Source organism: Coniophora puteana (assembly GCF_000271625.1).
Source record: "Coniophora puteana RWD-64-598 SS2 unplaced genomic scaffold CONPUscaffold_14, whole genome shotgun sequence".
Lineage (NCBI taxonomy): Eukaryota > Fungi > Basidiomycota > Agaricomycetes > Boletales > Coniophoraceae > Coniophora > Coniophora puteana.
In genome coordinates, this window is record NW_006913066.1 from 1025227 (window position 1) to 1049631 (window position 24405).

General features: G+C 52.5%; 8 protein-coding genes across 8 annotated transcripts; 4 read left to right on the forward strand and 4 right to left on the reverse strand.

The window, feature by feature from the left end:
• Positions 1-1078: 1078 nt before the first annotated feature.
• Positions 1079-4583, reverse strand: CONPUDRAFT_168971 (uncharacterized protein; the record flags this gene model as incomplete). Its single annotated transcript, XM_007775464.1, has 10 exons — positions 1079-2521; positions 2577-2717; positions 2794-2912; positions 2998-3061; positions 3112-3336; positions 3412-3562; positions 3695-3851; positions 3975-4050; positions 4108-4221; positions 4279-4583. The coding sequence occupies 10 exons, from the start codon at positions 4581-4583 to the stop codon at positions 1135-1137; spliced, it is 2739 nt and encodes a 912-aa protein (XP_007773654.1). The 3' UTR covers positions 1079-1134.
• A 795-nt stretch (positions 4584-5378) lies between these two features.
• Positions 5379-9441, forward strand: CONPUDRAFT_131045 (class I glutamine amidotransferase-like protein; the record flags this gene model as incomplete). The annotated part of the gene is made up of 2 exons (XM_007775465.1): positions 5379-5892; positions 9078-9441. The coding sequence occupies exons 1-2, from the start codon at positions 5450-5452 to the stop codon at positions 9439-9441; spliced, it is 807 nt and encodes a 268-aa protein (XP_007773655.1). The 5' UTR covers positions 5379-5449.
• Positions 9442-11251: 1810 nt separating this feature from the next.
• On the forward strand, positions 11252-11926 carry CONPUDRAFT_17151 (uncharacterized protein; the record flags this gene model as incomplete). The annotated part of the gene is made up of 1 exon (XM_007775100.1): positions 11252-11926. A coding segment is annotated over one exon (675 nt), but the record flags the coding sequence as incomplete, so codon positions are not given.
• A 2257-nt stretch (positions 11927-14183) lies between these two features.
• CONPUDRAFT_168976 (uncharacterized protein) lies at positions 14184-15493 on the reverse strand (the record flags this gene model as incomplete). The annotated part of the gene is made up of 1 exon (XM_007775466.1): positions 14184-15493. The coding sequence occupies one exon, from the start codon at positions 15491-15493 to the stop codon at positions 14642-14644; it is 852 nt and encodes a 283-aa protein (XP_007773656.1). The 3' UTR covers positions 14184-14641.
• Positions 15494-16318: 825 nt separating this feature from the next.
• CONPUDRAFT_111385 (uncharacterized protein) lies at positions 16319-17389 on the forward strand (the record flags this gene model as incomplete). Its single annotated transcript, XM_007775467.1, has 2 exons — positions 16319-16431; positions 16482-17389. A coding segment is annotated over exon 2 (906 nt), but the record flags the coding sequence as incomplete, so codon positions are not given.
• Positions 17390-19157: 1768 nt separating this feature from the next.
• Positions 19158-19647, reverse strand: CONPUDRAFT_158461 (uncharacterized protein; the record flags this gene model as incomplete). The annotated part of the gene is made up of 6 exons (XM_007775468.1): positions 19158-19190; positions 19243-19281; positions 19337-19351; positions 19410-19429; positions 19495-19527; positions 19578-19647. 6 exons carry the CDS (start codon positions 19645-19647, stop codon positions 19158-19160), a joined length of 210 nt encoding a protein of 69 aa, XP_007773658.1.
• A 1888-nt stretch (positions 19648-21535) lies between these two features.
• CONPUDRAFT_158462 (uncharacterized protein) lies at positions 21536-22202 on the forward strand (the record flags this gene model as incomplete). The annotated part of the gene is made up of 5 exons (XM_007775469.1): positions 21536-21622; positions 21673-21732; positions 21792-21820; positions 21867-21916; positions 21964-22202. 5 exons carry the CDS (start codon positions 21536-21538, stop codon positions 22200-22202), a joined length of 465 nt encoding a protein of 154 aa, XP_007773659.1.
• Positions 22203-22868: 666 nt separating this feature from the next.
• On the reverse strand, positions 22869-23960 carry CONPUDRAFT_131062 (uncharacterized protein; the record flags this gene model as incomplete). The annotated part of the gene is made up of 2 exons (XM_007775470.1): positions 22869-23562; positions 23674-23960. The coding sequence occupies 2 exons, from the start codon at positions 23958-23960 to the stop codon at positions 22869-22871; spliced, it is 981 nt and encodes a 326-aa protein (XP_007773660.1).
• Positions 23961-24405: the final 445 nt, after the last annotated feature.

Genomic DNA, 24405 nt, shown 5'->3' on the forward strand with positions numbered 1-24405 from the left:
AAACAACAGAACTAAAGGTACATCACTCAGGGTCAAAGTGGTTGCTCAGGTCCATACATTCTGAGTACAACACGGAGTTGCCATCACGATTTTCCACTTATATTTCAGCTACATGTGCAGAGAATAATACAACGTCCTCATTGTACCTCATAAGCATGACCTCCGAGCATTTGTTTCATTTTGTAAGCTTGTCTGCCGTGCGTACAGACTTGTCAATGCTTGTGACTAGAGCATGCAACATGCCACGGAGTTAGCCGGGGTATGCTACCTTTATAATTACAGCTATGAAGATAGCCGGTTGTGACCGGTCATGACTGGTTATTACCAGTCACTACGTATTTACTAAAAGTGCAAGACCCATAACCGGACCTCGTTCAAGCGTACTCTAACCGTTGACCGCAGTCACAGCATGACTGGTCAAGGTTCGGTCTTGTTTCGGTTAACGTCCGGTCAGCCTGACCTGACCTTCAACCTCTAAAGTTAGATATGGCGCTTACCAGCAAGGGTCTGCGGCTCCCACTTCTTCTCCTTCACTTGAACCTCAGGGGGATAAGTGAAACAAAGTCTGCAACTTTTTCCTTCGGTCACGGGAAAGCTACTGTGCACAAAATTTTTAACCATAATTTTAAGGTCAAATTACCCGAAGATTTTGATGTTGATATTGCAGGAGTACACGTTGAATACGGCAGAGTGCGTATTTACGCCCTTGGCGTCTTCCCCGAACAATCTTTCAACTCGGACATCAGGACGGGGGAGATACGATCAACGTTACACTTCCCCTTGCGAGGATATCTACTCGTAGGGTTACTTGGGTCTGAACGCCACCCTTTCTCGGATGTGCTTAATTTGCTAGAAGTAGCGGGTAGAACGTGGCACCGGGTAAGCGCTGAGCATATCACGGTCCCGGCGCCGACGAAAGTTATGAATATCGCTCCGATTGCGTTAAACGTTCCTCGATGCCTCATGCCGTCGCTTGCACCGGGTCCACCAGACCGTCTTGACTTCGATAGTACCATGTTGATGACAGTCTATTTATGACTCCATGTATGGTGTATCCTTCATATCCGTAATAGCGAGGTCGAAATATAAAGTCAAATTCAAAGATATACTGTAACTGCTAAGAGAGTTGAAACATTAGACATGATGAGAAAACCGCTCATCAGCACCACCAGCGAACCCCGAGTCCCAATCCTGAACCTGATCCCGTATCTGCTGCTGCTGCTGATACTGCGTCCACGACACCGGTATCGACGGGCGATCGCGTAAAACGGCACTACTTCTCGGTCCCAGAGGATGCGTCGGCATCGTCCGCGTCACCGGTGTCATCTGCGCCGTCTGCACCATCTCCTTCGGCGGCAGAGGTGGAGGCGACGGCGACGGCGATGGCGGCGGGGGCGGAGTGTCATCGCCGTCGCGATCACCAGTCCACATGTTCCAGCCATACCCCCCATCAGGGCGCTTACTATCCGGAACGTACGCGTCTGGCGGGCCTTGCGCCTGCACCTGCGCCATCTCCATCATCCGCTTCATCTGCGCTGGTGTTGGCGAGGACGGTCGTGCGGCTCCGTCTGGGGAGCCAGCCCACGTGTTCCACCCGTATCCATAGCTCTGGTCGGGGTGCTTGTTGTCGATATCTGAAAACGACGAGTTCTGCGCGTGTCCACGCCCGTGTGTTGATTGCATCATCTGCTTCAGCTGTACGGGAGTCGGCGACGGCGGACGCGCGGTGTCGTCTTCCGGGGGAGGGAGAGGCCATGTGTTCCAGCCGTACCCTTGGTCGGGGTACTTGACGTCGGGATTGGGCGACCACTGGTTCTCGGAGTCGGGGGAGTAAGGCTCCGCGACCGCGATGACTTGGCCAGGATCCGGATTGACATTGCGGTCGTGCTCCTGGTCGTGATCTGGTTCGTCTTCCCGGTCAGGGCTATAACGCGAATCGACCCGCCTCCCATCGCCATCAACCCGGCCTGCTTGGTAATCCCGGCCACGGTGAAGCCACGGTATCGACATCGTCATCATCCCCGACAACGGCGTCGACTCGTGCCTCCGTATCGGGAGCCCCATCCCCATCCCCATCCCCATCCCCGGCCTCCCCAGGCCCTGCTCCGGCGCCGTCCCCGGCCTCTCCGCTTCCCCTCTCCCAGCCGTCTCAACAACACCCCCGTCCTCGTCCCTATACCTCTCCCGCCGCACCGCAGGCCCATGCACAACCTCCACCACCCCACCCACACCCCCCGCCTTATCTCTCCCCTTATCCAACACAACCCCATGCACACTCGGATGCGTCGCGGGCGCGTGCGCCGGGTGCAGCGCGACCTGGTGCCCGTGGTGCCCGCCGCCGCCGCCCACATGCGTGAGCAGCGAAAACAGCCGCCCGAGGCGGTGCAGGACTGATTGCGGGGGCGGGAGATGCGGCGGGGGGCAGCCGCACTGCATGTACGGCGAGCGGAAGCGGGAGGCCCATGAGCTGCAGGTGTGCGAGAGGGAGGCGGTCAGGCGGGGTTCGGGGGTTCTGAGTTCGCTGGAAAGGGAAACGCGTCAGGTAGAACGTAGGTGGACAGTTGGATGAGACGCACTGGTCGACGATTCGTCCAATGTACAGCTCGCAGTCTACGTGATACCGGTTCGCCATGAGTTGGTGACAATGCCATGCGACGTCGATGTCCATCGTAGGGACAAAGTCGGCGCTCGGGTGCGCGGCGGTGAGATCCAAGAACCTAGTCCAGGAATCCACTCAGCTCGCGCACTTTGATGGCAATGCAACTTCAGAGCGAAACCGAACAGGAGACTCACGAATGATACCTGACAACCGTCTGACTCAGAATACGCTCCCTCTCCGGCCCGCGAAACGTGTTGCCCTTGAGCCACGATATCTCCTCCAACTTGCTGACGAACAGGTTCTGGCGGAGCGTCTATTTGCCATATAAAAGCCACAATCAGAAGCACGATAAGAGCTTGAACGAAACAAGTAACAATGGAGAAAGATACGACACGCACGGCTTCCACAAGCTCAATCGAAAACGGCTTATCATCCGCATACGCGTCCACGATCCTGTTGATTCTGTTGCTCTCGGTGAACTCGGGCTCCAATATGTGACGATCCAGACTCACAGCGGCATCCCATACTCCCTCAACGTCCCGCTCAGAAACACGGCAATCGCCGCCCTCGAATACCCCACGGCGTCCTTGATCTCGCGCTCCCACTCGATCCTCGATATCAGGTAATTCGAAAAGCGCGACTGCGCGCGCTTGAAGCCTGGCGAGTCGCCGATCGCGTTCTTGATCGCTGTTGCCCGCTCGTAGTTGGGTTTGCCGTACGGCGTGTACAGGGTCCCGCTGCCGATCGGCGAGTTTCAGCATGTAGCTGGGAAGGTGGGGAAGGGTAGATAAGATAAGGAGAGAGCGACGCACGCCATATACGTCCGCCCAGGCTGCGTGAGGTCGCTCACGAACTTGGCGACAGCGAGACTGTCGCGCGTGATCTTCATCCTGCAGGTCTGCACCGGACAGAGCGCGCTGAACTTGCGTTGTGCGTAGCCCGTGCCGTTGTCGTTGATGAACGCTGCATAATGTTTAATCAAGATCACACCATATCACATCAGCGATAGGGTCGGATTGACATGCACGGGTATAGGCGTTGGTGGAGGTAGCGGTGATGATAGAGGAGATGAAGGGTAAGGAAGGGAGAACTCACGGACGTAGACACGCGTGCCGCACTTGGGACAGTGCAGCTTGCGGTGCTGCAGCGCGGCCATGGACTCGAACGGGTCGAACGGGATGCCCGTTTGCTTCTGCCATGCGCTGATGCGGGATTCGCGCACGCGGAAGTCGGGGACGCCGCCGTAGTTGATCTGTTCAATCGACGATCCATGAAAAGCGTTGAGATCGGAGAAACGTTTGAGGCAGATAAAAGGGGTATATCAGACGGAGGAAAGGGAAGCAGGGGTAAGGAGGGCGTTAGAGGTGGGACGTACGGAGCCAACGACGAACATGTTGAGGAGTTTTACTTGGCGGAGGAGGGAGACGCGTTCGCAGTCTTCGGCGTACCAGCTACCAGTCGGCTTGACGTAAGTGGGGAATTGGAAAAGTCAGTAAAGGTGCACTCACATAGGGTTCAAGAGGTACGCATGCCACACCATCCACACGTCCAACGGTGGAAAATGCTTGTTAAGGAACTTATCGAGCGGCGCGAACTTGACGATCGTCAGCCACTTTTCGAACCTACCGCTCCCCACTCAGCCCAATCCCATCAAATCGGAGAAGACGAAGAAAGCGCACCTGTCCACCGCAAGCGTCACGAACCACGTCCACCTACTAATCTTATCCATCTCCATCGCAAACCGCGGCAGCTTCTTGTTCTCATCATCTTCGACGGAGACCTTGAGCTGGTGGAACGCGCGCAGGAGGCGGAGGTACGCCTTCACCTGCGTCGTGCTGACGAGTGGCCCGGACGTCTCGTGGTTCCCGATCTTGAACCGTGCCTCCTTGGGGATGTCGTTCAGACGCGGTGGGGGTATAAGATTGGTGTTGAAGGCGTCGGCGGCGCTGTTGCGCCGGCGGAGGGGCTGGAGCGAGGTTGGCATGTGAGTGGGGTGGGGTAGATGTAAATGAGTGTGTGGGTTGAGTCGAGTCGAATCGAAGTCGGTGTGGGAGTGGATCTATGGACAACGTTGAGGGCCGGGGACCTAGATCATAAGTGTGTATGGGAAAGCGGTGCTATCAATGGATTGGATGATGAACGAAGGGTTGCAGCATAGGAATCGAGTCCGCCGAACCAAAGGCGCTCACTTGAGATGGCGGTCAGCCATCATCATGCATATAGCGGTAGTATGGCAACAGTAAGCTAACGTACCTGGTCGTTGCGAACAGACCCGTAACGCAGAGGGGTAGGGATTGGTGTTGTACTAGTATTCCGAGCCTATCGCCTAAGACGCAGGTCATGGGAAGCTATCCAAGATGATATGGATGAAACCACAAAGAAGGGAGCATCGCAGCACGGGCCGCTAGTTCTGGGGTAGGTGTCGTGCGACTGGTAGGTAAAGATGGCCTTGTCCATGTGGTCCAACGGAGGCTATGGTCAGGTACAGCAGTTTGGATGCCGGGCGCCAAAAGTTCTGCTCCGGAGGTCAAGGAAAACTGACTTGAAGAGCGTCTCCTACCATTTCGCGTGTGATGTCAACAAAGATGTGGCAGAGACATGATGCTTGCTTAAATGCTGTCTTTGCGAGATCGTCAATGGCGAGAGATGCCTCGGAGGTGCTCGGTCATCTCTGCCTATGAGACCGGCAATTACCGGTGGTGCACTCACGTGTTAATGTCATCATGACGGCTCTCAACGCGACCAACGACTCCGACAAGCACCAATGTCGACCCACAAAAGCTATCTCGAGTGCAGACTTGGCCCGCATACACCTCCTTAACTGATCCTACCACTCTCGCACCAGACATCATGCCCAGCGTCCTTATCCCCATGGCTGACTACGGCCACGACCCCACCGAGGTCGCCATCCCCTACTCCGTCTTCAAAGCCGCAGGCTTCACCGTCGACTTCGCCACCGAGACCGGCAAGACACCCGAGTGCGACAGAAAGATGCTCAAGGGCATCACAGGCACCCTCCTCGGTGCCGACGCCAAAGCCAAAGCCGCATACGCCGACATGGCCGCCACCTCGGCGAGCTTCAAATCCCCGAAGGCGTGGACGGACCCGGCGTTCAGTCTAGACGAGTACGACCTCGTGATGCTCCCTGGTGGACATGACAAGGGCGTGCGGCAGGTCATCGACTCCAAGGCAATCCACGACCACCTTGCGCGGTTCTTCCCTGGCACATCCCGGAGCACCGACGGCGCCAAGAAGACTGTCGCTGCCATCTGCCACGGCGTGCAGATCCTCGCGTTCACTCCTTCCCCCTCCTCTGCCACTCCGGCCTTCCCGCTCAGCCTCGAAACCGCTAAGATCGACACGGATCTTTCAGCGAGCTACAAGTCCATCATCCACGCGTGCGCGACCACCGCTTTACCATCATTCATGGAGACGAGTATCTACAACACGACGCGCCTCTTCCTCGGTGACTACTACAAGACCTACGGCGCGTGCACTCCCAACGTTGAGGACTATGTCAAGTGCGGGTTGGACAATCCGGAGAAGCAGTTTAGCGCTGGGCCGGGGATGTTGGGCGGGAAGATGAACGAGCCGTTTATCGTCGAGGACGAGGGGTTCCGGTATGTGAGCGGGCGATTCCCACCGGATGCGGAAAGGCTGGCGGAGAGGGCGGTTGAGCTGGTGAAGGAGGCAATGGGAGTGTCGTAAGCTTGTACTGTTTTCTACAGGCTGATTGAGTCCTTTTTGCGTTTTCATTCACGTACAGTGGCGAGACACATGTCCTAACCTGGTATTCATTAAAGTTCATTGTGCGCCAGTCAACAGCAATCTGGTTCACGGTCCACCAGATGACTCGTCCGAAAGCTGTCATTCCGACCACTCTCGTGCGCATTCGTTGCCGTCTACTCAGGTGAGTGAATGCCCCGATGGCGTTCGATTAGACAATGGAAGTTTGTAAGTCGAGCGCTTAAATATCTTGAATAAGTCAACGTTCATCCTGTACTGGCGCTTGTGTCTTCCTTATTGGCAGCAACCCTTGTTTTTAGTTGTCACATGAGCGTCTCTTGCGATGCCCTTGATAGCGTCATTTACAGCAAGTATCCTCGCTGTTATCATTTAAGCTGGCACGTCGCTGTGCCCCTCGCCAGCTCATTCCCCCTCTACCGAGGTGAGTATACGCAACCCTACGGCCATTCTCGTCTAACTTCGAGCAGCATGACCCACTGTGACCTGCAATCGGTGTTCGAGGAATACGTCAACAATGAGATCCCCTTGCGCTTGATCGATGTCACCCACCTCCCGAAGCTTACTCTTGTCGATCGATGGCAAGTCAAGCAGCGCTTCCAAGGCGCTATAAACGAGATGAAAAGTCAAGCTGAAATCGTGGAACTCCACGATCCCTACCGCAGGGAGAAGCTGCTCGGCCTAGTCAAGCGCAAGGTCCGATACGCCATCTTCTCTCACAGGTGGTTCGACGCAGAACCAACCTTCAAAGAGATTTCAGGGTTCGACAGTCTGTCGCGGGAAGCCCGTGAAGCACTGGAGAAAAGCCAAGGGTATCGGAAGCTGCAGAGTTTCTGCGCGGAAGCACGCGCCGGGGGGTTCGAAAAAGGCTCCGAGAAGGCACGCGCAGGGGGCTGTGATTTTGCGTGGTCTGATACTTGCTGTATCGACAAAAGAAGCAGCTCCGAGCTTGACGAGAATATCAGATCCATGTTCCGCTTCTATCGCAACGCACACGTCTGCATCGCATACCTCTCCATGACATCCACAGTCGAAGACATGCACAGTGACGTGTGGTTCACCCGCGGGTGGACCCTCCAGGAGCTTATCGCTCCGTCTCGTATTAAGTTCTACACTAGGGAATGGACCAAGTTATCCAACGCCGACAACGACAAGGAAGTCCACGATATCATGTTCTCTATAACCCAAACCACTGCCATCGACAGCGAAACTCTCATTAACTTCAAGCCAGGTACCAATCATGTCAGCCAGAAGATGTCCTGGGCTGCGAATCGCACCACCACCCGTATCGAAGATATGGCGTATAGTCTTATCGGCATCTTCGACGTAAGCCTTACGGTTGCATACGGCGAAGGTCCTCGTGCATTCTTCCGCCTCATGAAGGCTATCCTAGAGGAGTACGACAAATGGGACGTCTTCGCATGGAGCGGGCAGTGTTCTCTATACGTTACCCGCCTCTTACCCTCATCGCCGGCATGCTACCCTCCTTTCACAGTCCCTCACCAGCGGAGGATCATACCGGGTGACCCTGCCACGCCTATGAGCTTGCTAGACAAGTACGACCACGAAAATGAGGTTGGATTCTCCTCGTTCGCGCTGACGAACAAGGGCCTGTACACCAAGCTACTCGTCATTCGCGTGTCCCTCAAGCCGCACGGTGAGGTAAACGGTCTACCCCTGTTGACCTTTCAGCAAGCGAACGGAACTTTAGAAAATGTACCCGTCAAAGTCAGGAGGATCCCAGATAGGGCAAGCATTCGCCACACGGAGTGGGCGCTGGGAGTCTTGGATTGCTGGATCATTCCATCGGGCGAAGGTCTCATCGACAACTGCAGAGACAGGACTGGCAGTGCGATGAAATTCACGGCTATTCTTCTCAGCTACAACCCCATGTTGGCGAAGTGGGAAAAGGAAATGACAGAGGACGTTCTAAAGGTTATACCCACGAAATGCGTGAAGGATAGGCTTACAGACTTATGGTTGTGATTCATACCTGTTTGTTCAGAAATAGGAAACGCTTTGCGCGTCTCGTAAACCCAACATAGACCGATTAAGCTACCGAGGCGCTCGCGGTCACGTTGCACTGGCTCACTGTTCGCGTCCGAGTCATCGCCTGCCACAGCAACGTTTGCTCTTGACCGTCGTCTATCAAAGCAATTGCCTTGCGTGGGTTTCGTGCCATTACATTACTACAAGGTATCTACTACAACTATTCTAATCGTGCACTGCCTGACAGTCGTAAACAGGCATGGCAAAGGCTGCGTTACAGGAAATCTTTTCCCACAGGTTGGGCGACCTCGAGCCACTCTATATCCACGTGGCGGAGAACATGCCAGGCAACATACGGAACGGGCCTGGGTGTGCCAAACTCCATCACTTTTGTAAAAATGCAAAGGACATGGACTGTAGACTCGTGACCAGTCTTGAACCGAGCCAAAGCCGCGTACGCCGACATGACCGCCACCTCGGCGAGCTTCAAGTCCCCGAAGGCGTGGACGGACCCGGCGTTCAGTCTAGACGAGTACGACCTCGTGATGCTCCCTGGTGGACATGACAAGGGCGTGCGGCAGGTCATCGACTCCAAGGCAATCCGCGACCACCTCGCGCAGTTCTTCCCTGGCACGTCGCGGAGCGCCGACGCCGCCAAGAAAACTGTCGCAGCTATCTGCCACGGCGTGCAGATCCTTGCTTTTACCCCCTCCCCCTCCTCTGCCACCCAAGCTTTCCCGCTCAGCCTCGAAACCGCTAAGATCGACACGGATCTTTCAGCGAGCTACAAGTCCATCATCCACGCGTGCGCGACCACCGCTTTACCATCATTCATGGAGACGAGTATCTACAACACGACGCGCCTCTTCCTCGGTGACTACTACAAGACCTACGGCGCGTGCACTCCCAACGTTGAGGACTATGTCAAGTGCGGGTTGGACAATCCGGAGAAGCAGTTTAGCGCTGGGCCGGGGATGTTGGGCGGGAAGATGAACGAGCCGTTTATCGTCGAGGACGAGGGGTTCCGGTATGTGAGCGGGCGGTTCCCGCCGGATGCGGAGAGGCTGGCGGAGAGGCTACAGGGGCTTCGTAAGCATGTGTTATCTTAGAGAGGTGAATCGAATCTTTTTGCGCATCTGACTCCTTCAACGACCCCTGCGCAACGGCGGTGGAACGTTCTCACATACAAGCGCAAGGCTCCACTGTGCTACTTTTTTCCGGCTTCTATCGCGCTCATGTGAGCCACAAGCTCCTGATATTGATCACAGGCGCTCGTTTTGTACCTATAGACGGCAACCCTTGTTATGTCGAAGCGCCATCTCCACGTCATTCTCCTCGCTGGTAAATCCCACTTATCTCGAGAAATTTACAGCTTGGCCCATACAAATGTCACGTGACTTCCCACGCCAAGGGAATCCCGGGAGGGGAACCCGGGTGGCGCGGAGGGAGGCAGCGGGGCAGGGTGGTCGGAGGGACTCCGGGAGGGCGGGAGGCGCATCTCGCGCGCGTCGGGACACGCCTTGGGCCAGCGAGGTACTGTGTAAATGCCGAGGCTGCCGTTGTAAATGCCAAGGCGCCAAGGGTTCAAATAAGCAGTCGTAAAGTGCTCTTTTGGCGGGGGATAAGTGCATCAGTAACTTATCGTCGAGAAATTTACACTTGGCGCTGTAAAAGCGAGCCTCGGGGTGTACAAGCGAGGCTCGAAAAGGTAAGAAGGTCTGCTTATTTTTTTTTTCGAGCGCTGCGCGCGCCTTGTCCAAAAGGAGCTCGGTTAACGAGCGGCGGCGACGCGCACAGCAAGCGCGCGCGTCACAAACCTTCGTGCACTCAGCTGCGCACTTCATGCACTGAAGCTGTTCTATAATACAGATAGCTAGTTGTATATAGAGTAAAATAAGCTGATTTGAAGACCATACACGCGGAGGGACCATACTCGCGGGAGCAGCTATTGACACGACGGACTTCAAGAATTCTCCACCTTCGAACTATATTCGGCCGGGTTCCTCGGGAAATGCCGAGGAGGGAATCCTTTTACAACATTTACGCTCGGCTCTGTAAATTTCTCGAGATAATACTACTTTTTTATGCCTTGAGAGCAAGAAACCTACGCACCGTCCCAACATTCTCTGCGCGCTGATCTAACGGAACGGGTTCGACACTGGTTTCTGGGTAAGCCCTTTTCATTGTGTTTCCTAGCTCTTACATGTTAACGGAGCTCCAATAAGGGCGCTTGATAGTTGTCTAAGTTTAGTGGGCCTTCGATACCAAATGGGCGCTTTTCGCCTTGTTTCTGTTATCTCAACACAGAAGAACATCACCGAGTTGACCCGTCCGCCTTATCTTTCTTTTGGAACAATGTAGTTTGGTAACGCACGCATTTAAGGCAATTGACGTCCACCTCCAGCCAAAGCGATTGATCTATGTCTGCGAACGGCAAACCTTGTCATTGGTTGGCATATAAACTGTTTCTGCATCGTTAACATTGTTGGTATCGCATTCACAGCGTCCCCTCTCGGTCAACTCGCCAGTCCCTGCTCTCTCGTCTTACGCTAGGCCCGCCGTTTGTCTTTTGAGGTATGCCCGGTTAACATCCTCACGATCATCTATTCACTGCCGATGCAGATGGCGCCCCCTGCCCTTCAGACAGTCTACGAGAACTATGTCTTTAATACCATTCCCATGCGCTTGATCGACGTGACTAATCTCAATATCACCAATCTTGACTTGACCAATCTCGACGCGATCAACCCTGACCTGATCGAGCTCCGTGACCCCGCTCGACCCGCAGTCACACTCGTCGAACGATGGCAGGTCAAAGATTACTTTCAAAGCGCTATTGATAGCATCTCCCTCTTATCTAAAGGAACGAGTCCCATCAGTGACGAGGAGCTGCTTCAATACATCAAAGGGATAATCCACTATGCTATCTTCTCACACCGGTGGGGTGAACTCGAGCCCAAATTTACAGACGTCCATCATCCTAGTTCCATGTCCGTAGAGACGAGAGGCGGCCCAGGATACGCAAAGCTCTTGAAGTTCTGTATACTCGCTCGCGTGGCGGGCTGCGACTTAGCTTGGTCGGACACATGTTGTATCAACAAGGACAGTAGCGCCGAACTGGACGAGAACATCCGGTCTATGTTCCGCTACTATCTTAACTCGCACATATGCATCGCGTACCTAGCGAAATCCTTCGTCTTGGACGATCTGCGTCGCGAAGAATGGTTCACCCGTGGGTGGACTTTGCAAGAGCTCGTTGCTCCTCCTCGCCTCAAGTTCTTCACAGGCGGATGGGTTCAGCTTTCCGAAGGTGACAACGATAAATGTAATCCCTATATCCTGGAACGTATCCATCAGATCACTTCCATCTCTCTGAGAGACCTTCTCGATTTCAAACCTGGAACAAACCGCGTCAGCGAGAAGATGTCGTGGGCCGCGGCGCGCGAGACGACACGTATCGAGGACATGGCGTACTCTCTCATCGGAATCTTCGACGTGAGCCTTACGGTCGCGTACGGAGAGGGACCTCGTGCGTTCTTCCGTCTCATGAAAGCCATTCTGGAAGAATACAACCAGTGGGACGTCTTCGCGTGGAAGGGACAGTGTTCTCCTTATGAAGTCACCCGGTTCTTCCCATCGTCACCCGCGTGCTATCCTACTTTCACAGAGCCACACCAACGAAAGATCTTAGGGCCAGGCATCCAGGCTGAAAACACACGGGAGAATTATGATAGCGACCATGAAGTCGGGCACTCCTTGTTTAAGCTGACCAATAGGGGCGTCAAAACCAAGTTGCTCATCATTCGCGTCGCTTTGGTCGGCTCAGGCGGGCGGTCAGAAGAAGGTATCCCCCTGCTAACATTTCACCAAGCTAACGAATACGTGAAGGATGTCTCCGTGACATGCAAGAGAGTCCCGGATGCAGTGAGCATCCATGGTGCGCAGTGGGCGTTGGGGGTCTTAGACTATTGGAAAACTTCGTCGAGCAAGGGTTTTATTGACAGCTGTGATATTAAACGCGCTCCAGACATTAAAGAACAGATGGCATTTACGTCTATTCTTCTCAGCTGGAACACGTCGTTAGGGAAGTGGGAAAAGGAGATGACGGAGAACATTTTAAAGGTTATCCCAAAGAAGTCCTTCAGTGAAGAACTTCAAGACTTGTATCTATGAGTGTATCTCTATCTCGTGTATATCTGTACTGTTACGGTTATGTTTGATAAGCATTGCATGTCTCATAATTCCAACATAAGCTAATCAAGCTAGCGAGCCTTAGGCGCTCGCTGCTACTGCCCCCGAATTCGCGTCGTCGCCTGCCATCTCTCTTCACAGCAACCTTTGCTCTTGACCATCATCCTCATCTATTACAGAATTTGCCTTGCGTAAGTTTCGCACCAATTCCTCACTACAAGGTAGCTACAACTGCTCTCATCGTAACTTGCCTGACCTAGCTGTAAATAGGCATGGCAAATGCTACGTTACAGGCAATCTATGAGAAATATGTCGATAACGACATTCCTGTGCGCCTGATTGATATCACTGATCTCGGGAACCTCAAGCTCTTCGAGAGATGGGAGGTCAAGAAACACTTCCAGCCTGCCATCGACGGCATCATTGTCTCCGATGAGGACGCAAACTCTAACAACCCCGATCGTGACGAGAAGTTGCTCGGCTTGGTGAAGGGCATAGTCAGATATGCCATCTTCTCCCACAGGTGGGGCGACCTCGAGCCACTTTACACCCACGTGGCGGAGAAGATGTCAGACAATGATACACGGGATGGGCCTGGGTATGATAAACTGTTAAACTTTTGCAAGAAGGCGAAGGATATGGAATGTACGTTTGCATGGTCGGACACGTGTTGTATCGACAAGCGGAGTAGCGCTGAGCTAGATGAGAACATCCGGTCTATGTTCAGGTTCTACCGCAACGCCCACGTCTGCCTCGCCTACCTCGCCGGCTCAACCGGGGACAAGGACCTCCTGAATGACGCGTGGTTTACTCGCGGCTGGACGCTGCAGGAGCTCGTCGCGCCGACCCGACTCAAGTTCTTCGTACAGGGATGGACGCCGCTCTCGGCGTTGTCCAACGACAAAGTCGAGGGTACACTTCTCACAAAGATTTCCGAGATCACCAAAGTCCCAGTCCGTGACCTTCTCCGCTTCAAGCCTGGCACAAACCGTGTCAGCGAGAAGATGTCATGGGCCGCAGGACGCACCACCACACGCGTCGAGGATACAAGACATGCCGTGCTCCGCTACGGCACAATTGATGGCCCAAGACATGTATGAACTTAGTCTCCTTTTTGCAGCCGTTTTACGCATATCGCTGCGCTCTTTTGACTATGAACTGCTTATGTTACCATCAGAAACCTAGTGAATGAAAAGGCTACATGACAGAATCAGACAGGTTCTAGATTGACCACGGCCTACCACGGCATCGCCTGGCATGGTGCTATCGAATCTCATTTCATCCATGAGGTTTCCCAATGATAGCCATCCTCCCTCTGTCTCGGCAAGTCACGGACCTGCCAGGAGGGCTTGTGCTGTGCAACCGTGATGTCTCTTGATGTCTCCAACCAACAAAACCCTATGTTACATTTCCTAAACATTCATATCTATCAGCCTCCGACGGCAGCACAATCTTTCATTGGGATATTGATGGGAGTCAGGAAAAGGTGCCATCAGCAGAGCATCTCAACCGGAGTAAATGCCGGGGTTAGACTCATTGAGATGTACATGTAGTACATCATGTCAATCCAGGGTCTGCATGCCCTGTTGTAATTTCGGAGGCGAATGAGGGCGAATCTCGCTGGCAAACGCACAGCGATTACATTTTGACGACAGCGGTTATAAGTACATGTAATTGGCTACTGAAAATCATAAATAAATGATGCGATAGTGATGCGATGTCAAAACAAATGATAAGATAAGCGCCGAAGCGCGCGGCTAGGTACGACGAGTCGTATGAGCTGACGCTCGTATGGCTACGTATTTCCAACATGCACCGCCAAAGATAGTGCCTGAAGTTTGAAGTGGACCATGCCGTGGCTACCAGCTCGATCGGAAACTTGAGTGATATGAGTATACAATAGTTCATAGCATTACATGCCGGTGTGTCAAAGAAAATAGTAGATAAATCATAGTGTAACAGAAAGAGCATAGCCGTGGTTATAGAGACGTGACTTGAAGCCAGGGAAACTCTGGCGAGACGCGGGTGTGAGCGATGAATCCAGCATCCCGCCAGCGGAAGTCTTAAGTCTCGCGTCAGCCTTCTATTACCATCGTAAAAGGCCTGCGACCATGCTGGTCACCGACGATGCGCCCCAGAGAGCGTTCCGTGTGGGGGTGCATTGAGTGTACGCGTTTGCACCTCGCAGGCGGGAATACCCTCTTGGGGTGCCGAAAGCGAGCTGTGGAACCTATACACGCGCGGCGCGCGGACGAACGGAGTCAGCACGTTGTGACGAGCCTGTATACCCGAGCGTGCAGCACGTTCAATGATTCGCGCGTCCGGATGGGGGAAAGGAGGGCGAGGGCTGTGTCCAAGCCCAATCATCGTAGGCAGTGCGAGGAGACCGGTAGAAAGAGGGTGTTGCATGTGTCGGGAGCCCCAGCTGGCCGTGGTCAAGTGCATGTTCACAGGCGGCGAGCTCGGCGTTGTGGTCTTCATCGCACTGCCAGTCCTGTCTCTGCACTTGTCGATGAGACCTTCTCCCGATGAAGTGATCCAACAATCTAAGACTCCCAGCGCCCACTCCGCGCCGGGAATGCTTGCCCTATCTGGGATCCTCCTGACTCTGACGGATACACTCTCTAAAGTTCCGTTCGCTTGCTGGAAGGTCAACAGGGGCAGGTCGTTTGCCTCACCGTGCGACTTGATCGATATCAGGGACACGCGAATGACGAGTAGCTTGGTGTACAGACCCTTGTTCGTCAGCGCGAACGAGGAGAATCCAACCTCATTTTCGTTGTCGTACTTATCTAGCAAGCTCGTAGCCGTGGCAGGGTCACCCGGTATGATCCTGCGCTGGTGCGGCTCTGTGAATGTAGGATAGCACGCCGGCGACAGGGGGAAGCACCTAGTCACTGTGAAAGGGGAACACTGTCCCTTCCATGCGAAGACGTCCCACTTGTTGTATTCTTCCAGAATGGCTTTCATGAGGCGGAAGAACGCGCGGGGGCCCTCGCCGTACGCGATCATCAAGCTGATGTCGAAGATCCCGATGAGGCAATACGCGATTACTCGTATCTTCAAAATTATGGCCCGCTTTTGTTTGGTTTTTTTGTTTGTATCCTTGATGAGATCCTTTCAGATCAGATTCACTCTCGATTCGGACATCACTCCTTTTTGGGCCACGCTGTTGATAAGATAACGAACCCTGGCGTAGCGCCAGTCCATCACCATCCTTTCCTCCCCTCCCTCCTTTCGCTCCTCCACAGTTTTCCCCAATTTTCCACCATGGGTGCTCGGTGAATTGGTGTGTCGTCCAATTTTTCTAACGCCTGCACTCAAGTCAATCGCTACCCTTCCCAAGTTGGTCCCGAGCTTCGCCAAGCAGCCTTAGCCACCATCGTTCTCTATTCCCCCACCAGTGGCAATCCCTGTCGTTATATGAGATACAAAGGCCCAGGTACGTTCTCTCTCTCTCTCTCTCGAGTACCGACCACCGCTATTCCAGGCGTCGACCACAAAGGCCCAGGTACGTTCTCTCTCTCGAGTACCGACCACCGCTATTCCAGGCGTCATTCACGGCTATTCTTCTCAGCTACAATACCACGTTGGCGAAGTGGGAAAAGGAAATGACAGAGGACGTTCTGAAGGTTACACCTACGAAATGCGTGAGCTACAGGCTTACAGACTTATGGTTGTGATTCATACCAATGTATCGTATAGCACTGTTTGTTCGGAAACTGGAAACACTTTGCGCGTCTCGTAAACCCGACGTAAACCAATTAAGCTACCGAGGCGCTCGCGGTCACGTTGCACCGGCTCACTGTTCGCGTCGTCGCTGGCTACTTACAGCAACGTTTGCTCTTGACCGTCATCTATCCAAGCAATTGCTTTGCGTGGTTTTCGTACCATTGCATCACCGCAAGGTATCTACTACAGCAGCTCTAATCGTAAACTACCTGACAGTCGTAAACAGGCATGGCAAATGCTGCGTTACAGGAAATCTATGAAAAATATGTCGATAACGACATTCCTGTGCGCCTGCTTGATATCACCGATCTCGGGAACCTCAAGCTCTTCGAGAGATGGGAGGTCAAGAAACACTTCCAGCCTGCCATCTACGACATCGTTGTCTCCGATGAGGACGCAAACCCCAACAATCCCGATCGTGACGAGAAGCTCCTCGGCCTGGTGAAGGGCATAGTCAGATACGCCATCTTCTCCCACAGGTGGGGAGACCTCGAGCCACTGTACACCCATATGGTGGAGAAGATGCCAGACAACATACGGGACGGGCCTGGGTATGACAAACTCCAGAACTTTTGTAGAAAGGCGAAGGACATGGACTGTACGTTCGCGTGGTCAGATACATGCTGTATCGACAAGCGAAGTAGCGCGGATCTGGACGAGAACATCCGGTCTATGTTCCGCTTCTATCTCAACTCTCATATCTGCATCGCCTATCTCGCCAACTCGACCAATCCTGCAAACCTAACCCAAGACGCATGGTTCACGCGGGGCTGGACTTTACAGGAGCTCGTCGCGCCCTCTCGAATCAAGTTCTACATGGACGGCTGGATGGAACACACCCCAGGGTCGCATAACGACAAGATCGCCGGTTCTCTTCTTCTAGCCCAGATCTCTCAGATCACAACCATCCCCGAATCAGATCTTTCCCACTTTAAGCCCGGCACAGACCGCGTCAGCCAGAAGATGTCGTGGGCCGCAGCACGGACTACCACACGCATCGAAGATATGGCCTACTCCCTCATTGGTATCTTCGACGTCAGCCTCATGGTCGCTTACGGGGAGGGAGAACGCGCTTTCTTCCGCCTCATGGAGGCTATCCTCCAGAGGTACAACAAATGGGATGTGTTCGCGTGGAAGGGACAGTGTTCTGCGTATAACGCGTTCCTCCCTGCGTCCCCTGCTTGCTATCCTGCGTGGGCCGAGCCGCACCAACGAAGAATCCTTCAGGCGGACGAGACCGCTCGGTCCACTTCAGAGCAGTACGATAACGACTACGAGGTCGGGTACCGGTCGTTCGCGATGACGAACAGCGGGCTGTACACCAGGCTTCATCTCATCCGTGTCGACTTGTTGGCGTGCGAGCACCAGAGCGATGGCTTGCACCTGCTGACGTTCCATCATGCCAACGATTGGATCCAAAGTGTGCCTGTAACATGCAAGAGGGTACCAGCTAGGGCAAGCTCGCGAAAAAGCGAGTGGGCGCTGGCGATTCTTGATAGCTGGATTGTAGGGGGCGGCGAAGGGTTTGTCGAGAATTGCGACACCGCAGCAGGGAGCCAACTAGGCTTTACGGCTGTGCTTCTTAGCTTCAACCCGGTTTTAGCGCAGTGGGAGAAAGAGATGACGGATAATGTGCTTAAGGTGTATCCTACTCGTCCTATCAATGACGGGTTGACAGAGTTGTATCTATAATCATGATTTAACGATACCATTGTAGTATGATTCATATGCTATGTTAACACGTGTAGCTGCTCGTTGGTTCTGTACATACTGCACTGGCGATTTTGAACGATTGTATGTCAGTCAGATTTAGACCCTGTGCATCGGCCTCATGCTCTCGTCGGATATCCAGCATCATCCATGGGCCTATCACCCCGTAGAACACATACTTCAAAGTAGTGTATGATATCCAATATAAACCCTCGGACTTGATGCCATAACATTCCCAAGTCAGAATCGAACACATGGACAACAAACAACGTTCCTCTTACTTGATCTACTGATGGAACTCCCTGCAGCACCATGACAAATAAGTTGAATACCGCGCTGTGAAATGCAGTGTCATTGTCAAGGACATTAGCGGAGGGACTTTAGTACACACATAAGAAAGTAGATCAGGTTTCCCCTTATTAGCGCTGTAGCCAGGCCACCAATACTCCGTGTCTGTAGGGTAACGCAGCTGTCTTTGAGGTGAACAACGGCGTAGTACAGAATCATTATGCACATAATGACTTCGAAGAAGAGGAGCGCGCCGTCAGCTAGAGGGTTTACGACAGTCATTATTTTGTCTGACAGCTCAGTCGAGAACTCTGCGTCTGCCACGACCCAGAAGAGCCCAAGTGGGATCTTTATGCATTGTACGATGGCGAAGGTGATACCCAAGGCAAGCTTGAGGCGCCGAGTCTTTCCGAGGAGTATATACACTCGAAATGCCATCATCCCTAGAGGGATACTCGCAACGTCAGAACCATACAAGAAGCAAGGAGTCTAACGAACCTTGCAACAAGAATGTTAAGATGAACGACATAACCTCGTCCAAAGCATATAATACATTTTCTATACGATTGTACGGTTGGTCAGATTCAAACGTCGGAAGGAAAGCGCCCACTTACCCCTGGCTACCTGTCAACGGTCGTGGTTAAATTCAAGATATGAAGCAGGACATACGCCTTGAATGGAATTTACGTACAGTTAGCTAATCACCCCACTCATATATTGCTTTGACCACGTACTTGGATAGACATATCAAACCCGAGGTTTAGAACTACACGTTGTAATTGGTATCCAATTTTTCGTCGAACGGGTATTAAGCAGACGCACTCAAGTCGATACTAGAACGTTCCGAATCAAGCTCAAGCATTAGATACTCATGCTCATGATTACATCAAGACAGCAGCCAGACTCACATTGACCAAACGATGCCACCATAGCGAAGCTTATATGGGACAACGTTAGCGAAGGACAAACGGACTAGGAGGGTCACACACCCCAGCGTAGACAAGCGTCATCTTGGAAAGCTTCCTGGACTACAACATTGACCTATCAGTATTCCGGTGCAAGGAAAGAGGCGCAGCTCCTGACCCAAAAGAACTCGACCTGGTTGAACGGATTTCAGACATTCTTACATTCTCTAGAGCATGAAGTTCAGACATACCTCGTCTTCGATGCTTATCACTATCCGTGTGCAAGATAGTAAGTACCAACTGCGTATAGGGATATGCAGGTGTAAGATCACTCACAACAGTCGTAAAATACAATTGTGAGGCCTGAATCTATAATAGGATCAGCTAAGACCCTCCGGGGATATCCCGAAGAAACATACACATGGCAAAGTTCGATATAAAGGTTTGCTCAGCGGCGGCAAGGAAGGCAGACGTCGCGTCTGAAGCCATGGTTCGCGTTCAGATGCGGATGGTTTGAGAGACAGGTGCTGAATAGACAAAGGAGCGTCGGCGTTCTTAAGTATGTTTTTCGTGCTGCCAGAACACCAGGAAGGAAGCCGCAAAGTTTCACAGCGTTCATGGATTCCCGATCTCCCGGAGCGAACTTCTCATTGCCTGCGCGCTGTGGATCTCGAGTTTATTTACAGCAGCATGTTTTCCGCGAAGTCGACTGGGTTCTTGGAATTAGCCAAGAAAAATATGACGCGCATGTAAAAGAGCGCCTTTTGGAGTTTGTCGGAGCGAACATGACGTTAACGCTCAATCACCCAATAGGAACACGTGTCATAGTTCGATGGCGGTGATATTGTAGCTTCTTTCTCCATCTTTCAAGTTGAAAAGGAAACCACTCACGCCCAAAGGTGTCCCGCTATCTCACGGAGGAGTTTCTGGGTAATGGTGCTAAGCTTCGTGGGAGGCTCTATCCGCGCCATGACTTTGATATGAGCGCTTATCCAAAGCTGTCCCACCGCCATCATTAATAGACGTCGGGAAGCAGCGGCTTCGCATGTATACTTATGTACATCCTTTAGCGGAACAAGAAGCGCCCCGGTCCGGAGATTTGTCTGACCGATGGAGGATATTCCAGTGGGCAGAATAGTCCAAGTAAAGCATCTGTCTTGTTCCGATGACCCGAAGGATTCGAAGCTGCACCGCGTTTCGGAGTAGACTAGCGACCGGAGAGAAAAAAAGGTACTCAAGATACATGAGACATGATTTGCTTGGCGATTGCTCAGCGTCGTAATTCAAACATGGAGGTTACTTCTGAGGTACCTTCCGGAAAACGTATTTCAGAATAAATTGTCCGATAAGCAGGGTTGGAGTAGCATCCTTTTGGTGTCGACACTTGGTCGAGACTCGACACTCATGCACTTATGTCTTCGCTTCTTTTGACATTCACGCCGAAGTCTGCATGCGTGGAGATTCAAATAGAATGCTCAGAATCACATCTCCGGGAGCTTCTGGAAGCACAGTCAAGGTCCGTAGATCCCGCGAGCATATGTCGTGATCAAAGCTGTATGAAAGCCACGAGGTGATCCTCGCCCCGAAAACGCGTTGCAGTGATTCTTCTGGAGCTAGACATATGGGGGGTGAAGTTTCCGTAAGTCCATGACACAATCTCAGGTTCAAGAACGGAGGGTAGGTGAGATTGGGTCCAGTCAGCGCGCACCGCGTCCGGGAACTTCCGGCGGTATTACTCGGCCACGTGTTGGACAACCGCGTTGTTTATGATTGTTAGGTTTGGATGTTGCATTCGGGAATGACCTTTGCGTCGACCTCGTCCGCTCCCTCGGAATTGTCAACAAACTCCTCGCGACAGCAGCGAATCGTTGCAAAGCCATCCAAATGTTTCAGTGCCATGGGCGCGCCACTTTATCTGAACAGGAACCTCGACTGTCCTCTCGAGCTGGCCCTTTGACTCGTCATTCCGCGGGATTGGTGAGGTACAGCTTGCTACTCCTGTCACAGTAGGGCCCCTCTCATGTTGGCTCGCACCCTTCACTTTCTTCACGCTGAATGGGATTCAAAGGTCGCTTCGCTGCTTTTCTCTATGACTACGTCATCTTTTGCGACGGTCATCATGAAACTGTCTCAAGTCTCGTTTCCTGAGGTGCTGTCATCGCTAAATATGACGGATGAAACCGTATCCGACGAGATGATTAGAGTCTGAAACGTCAGCGCACCTGATTACTCACCAAATTATCCTCCAGAGTCGCTGACGATGATTTGTTCTCCTGGACAGCCAAAGTATATAAGCACTAACCTTCGGCGTAAAGCGTCAACGGATACTCTCCCCGAGACCATCCTCACCAACCCCTACTTTCAACGTTTCCTTGATATGCTGTTTTCTACCAAAAACATCGCATATATCCTCGCGCTCGTGTCCTTCGGGAGCGGTGCCGTTCTCCGAAGCAGCGGTGGTAGTGTGAGTTCGCTTGATCGCTGAAATGAACACCGCTAACAGTTATCGCATAGAACGAAGTTTCAGGGTCTGGTTATTGTGAGCATCTATCAGCCTGGATAAAAGAACGTGAGGTAAGCCGATCAATATCAAGACTTCAGAACTCGAACTTACGTTGAGCGTGCATGAAAAGTATAGCAACGGAGACAAGGTCATATACTGGTACGTGACCTATAGATATCTCTGCGTGCCTGCTGAAAAGAGACAGGGGGTATATATGGACTGCCGCAGCGTGGTCATATAACAACCCTCCCAGCGGTGCGTGTTATTTCTATCTTTGTGGTGGTTTACTTATGTGTCTATAGAACTCGCGGCAGAATGGATCAAGAGCGAGTTCTGCGAGGATGGAAATCAAAACAGTACCCACCATACGCGCGGTAACGACAAGACCGATGACTGGGGCCGCGAGAATGACCGAGACAAAATCAATAAAAACAACGATGCGGAAAATGAGGACGACGGCGAGAATAACAGCGGTAATGGTGACGACAAACACAGAAATTCCGACATTTGGGGTGAGAGTGCAGGCGATGGTGATAACTGATATCGAAATCTCGGTCGCGATTCACCCTGACGGTAAGTTGACGGCGACGGTTTTCTAATGTACTCACTGACCGTTGTTCTCAGATCTGGCCAGCCCTTAGGTTGGCAGGGGCGAATGCACCAACTGGTGATTATTCGCAAGGACTTTATCATACCATCACCTTATTCCAAGAGCGCCTTTCTCGTAACGAAATGTACTTCGACGTGTATCTTGTTGATCTTTCGTGTATTGGAAACTAATGTTACAGATATACAGCCTGTATCATACTTTCATCGATGTTCAAGTAATTTCTTCCTTTGTGCCTGAAAGGGACGTCGATGAAATCGGTTGAAACTCGCCGCCATATCTTCCCTCCTAAAGGTATCATCTGCGTACAACCTTCGTCCATGCCATGTCCGTGGAGCAAGTATACCCTGATGGGAGAAAATATTGTGAGTTTCGCGTTCGTTTGTTCTTCCATGTCGATGAGGAGGTCGTAGCATGTAACCCCCAGCGCGTAAACGTGACGCAGGGACGAGTGTGTGACAAGCTCGCGGAAGAAGGATCTATCCTGAATCGTAACGGCCAACTCTTCGATGGCTGAACGGAAAATATCGTTCGAAAAGGAGAATTTCAAAACGGCGGAATATCGCTGGTGAGGAGGAGGCAGCGATGACGTTTGCAGCTTCAAAGGCAATATGACGAGTGGAAGGCGGAGCCCTTTGCTTGTAAGCGCCATGTCGAATGATTCAAGTAGCTCCGCGGAGACGCGGGGAAACATTGTGTGGCGTGATGCGCTGCCGGAGACCCGCTCCAGTTGAGAACTGAGGGGTCTCCCCCTGCCATCATGATAGCCTCGATTAGACGGCAGAACGCACGGTCTGCGCCTTCTCCGTAGGCAGTCGGTATAGACACATCGTATATCCCCATGAGCGAATACGCCGTATCTTCTCCTCTGGTGACGTCCCGGTTTGCCGCCCACGGCATGCGTTTGTCGACCATCGATGGAAAGGGATGGAAGTCGCATAGCTCTGGAACCGAGATTCCTGTGACGCTAGAAGCAACTCGCAAGGTTTCGGAGCCTTCGTCCTTATCATTTCCCATGGTCGACCCGAGCCGCGTCCAATCCGCGTCGAAGAATTGGATCTTCCGTGGAGCGAGCAGCTCCTGCAGCGTCCAGCCTCTCCTGAACCATTCATCCTTTTCCATATCCATCACAGAGCTCGTCTGGGCGAGATGGATGATGCAGACGCTCGAATTTCGGTACCACCGGAACATGGAGCGAATAGACTCATCTAGCTCGGCGCTACTCGTCTTGTCGATACAACACGTGTCGATCCAAGAAAAGGGTATGCCTTGATGCAGTGCCTCGTTGCACAACCTTATGATCTTTTCCCATCCAGTAGACAAGGTAGATATGTTTTGTGAGATTCTGGAGAATGGTGCTCCAGCGATTCCCGGATCGATGACCTCTCCTCGGAATCTAGCGAACATGTTCCATCCTGTGGTTCTAGCGGGCTCACAAGGAGCCAGGTCCTGGAACGTGACTTCTTCTGATGACCATCTGTGGGACAGCACAGCGTACTTGACAGTCTCTTTGACGACCTTTGCAACAAAATCTGATCTATCTTCGACTCCTAGACGCTCGTATTCTTCTTCGTCAAGGGCAAGCTGGTCAACGCATGGTTGAAAGTGCTCTTTCACTTCCCTTCGCCCAACAAGCCTCAAGTTCCCGTCTCTGTCGCAGTAGATGAAATGTAGAGGTATGTCGTTGTTCATGAGTGCCATGATGTCAAAATCTTCTTGGTCCAGGCTGAGGAAAGCTTCGCGTAAGCGTCACATCTCATCCGTCGTAACCAGGTCGAAAGTACCGTTTTTTTCTTCTCAAACTTGATGGTTCAGTCTTGAATCCGGATCAAACAATGACGATAAGATAAAATCGGTAGGTAGGTTCGGAGGTGAAAGTGAAAGATAATCGACACTACCGGTAACCCACGAGTGAAATATCCGCGCGGCCGCTCCTTCGTCCGGCGCTTATTTGTTCATGGTGTGTCGTTGCATCTCACCGTTCCCTATAGGTCGCTCGTTGTTCTTCAAACATGACACAGACTCTTAATCTGAGTCACTTACTGCAATAGTACCACCTAGGAAATCCGTTAGAGGTACACTGTTTCTATCATACTCTCTTCGAAAGGTATTCCACTGGTATAATCGCCGTTTGAGT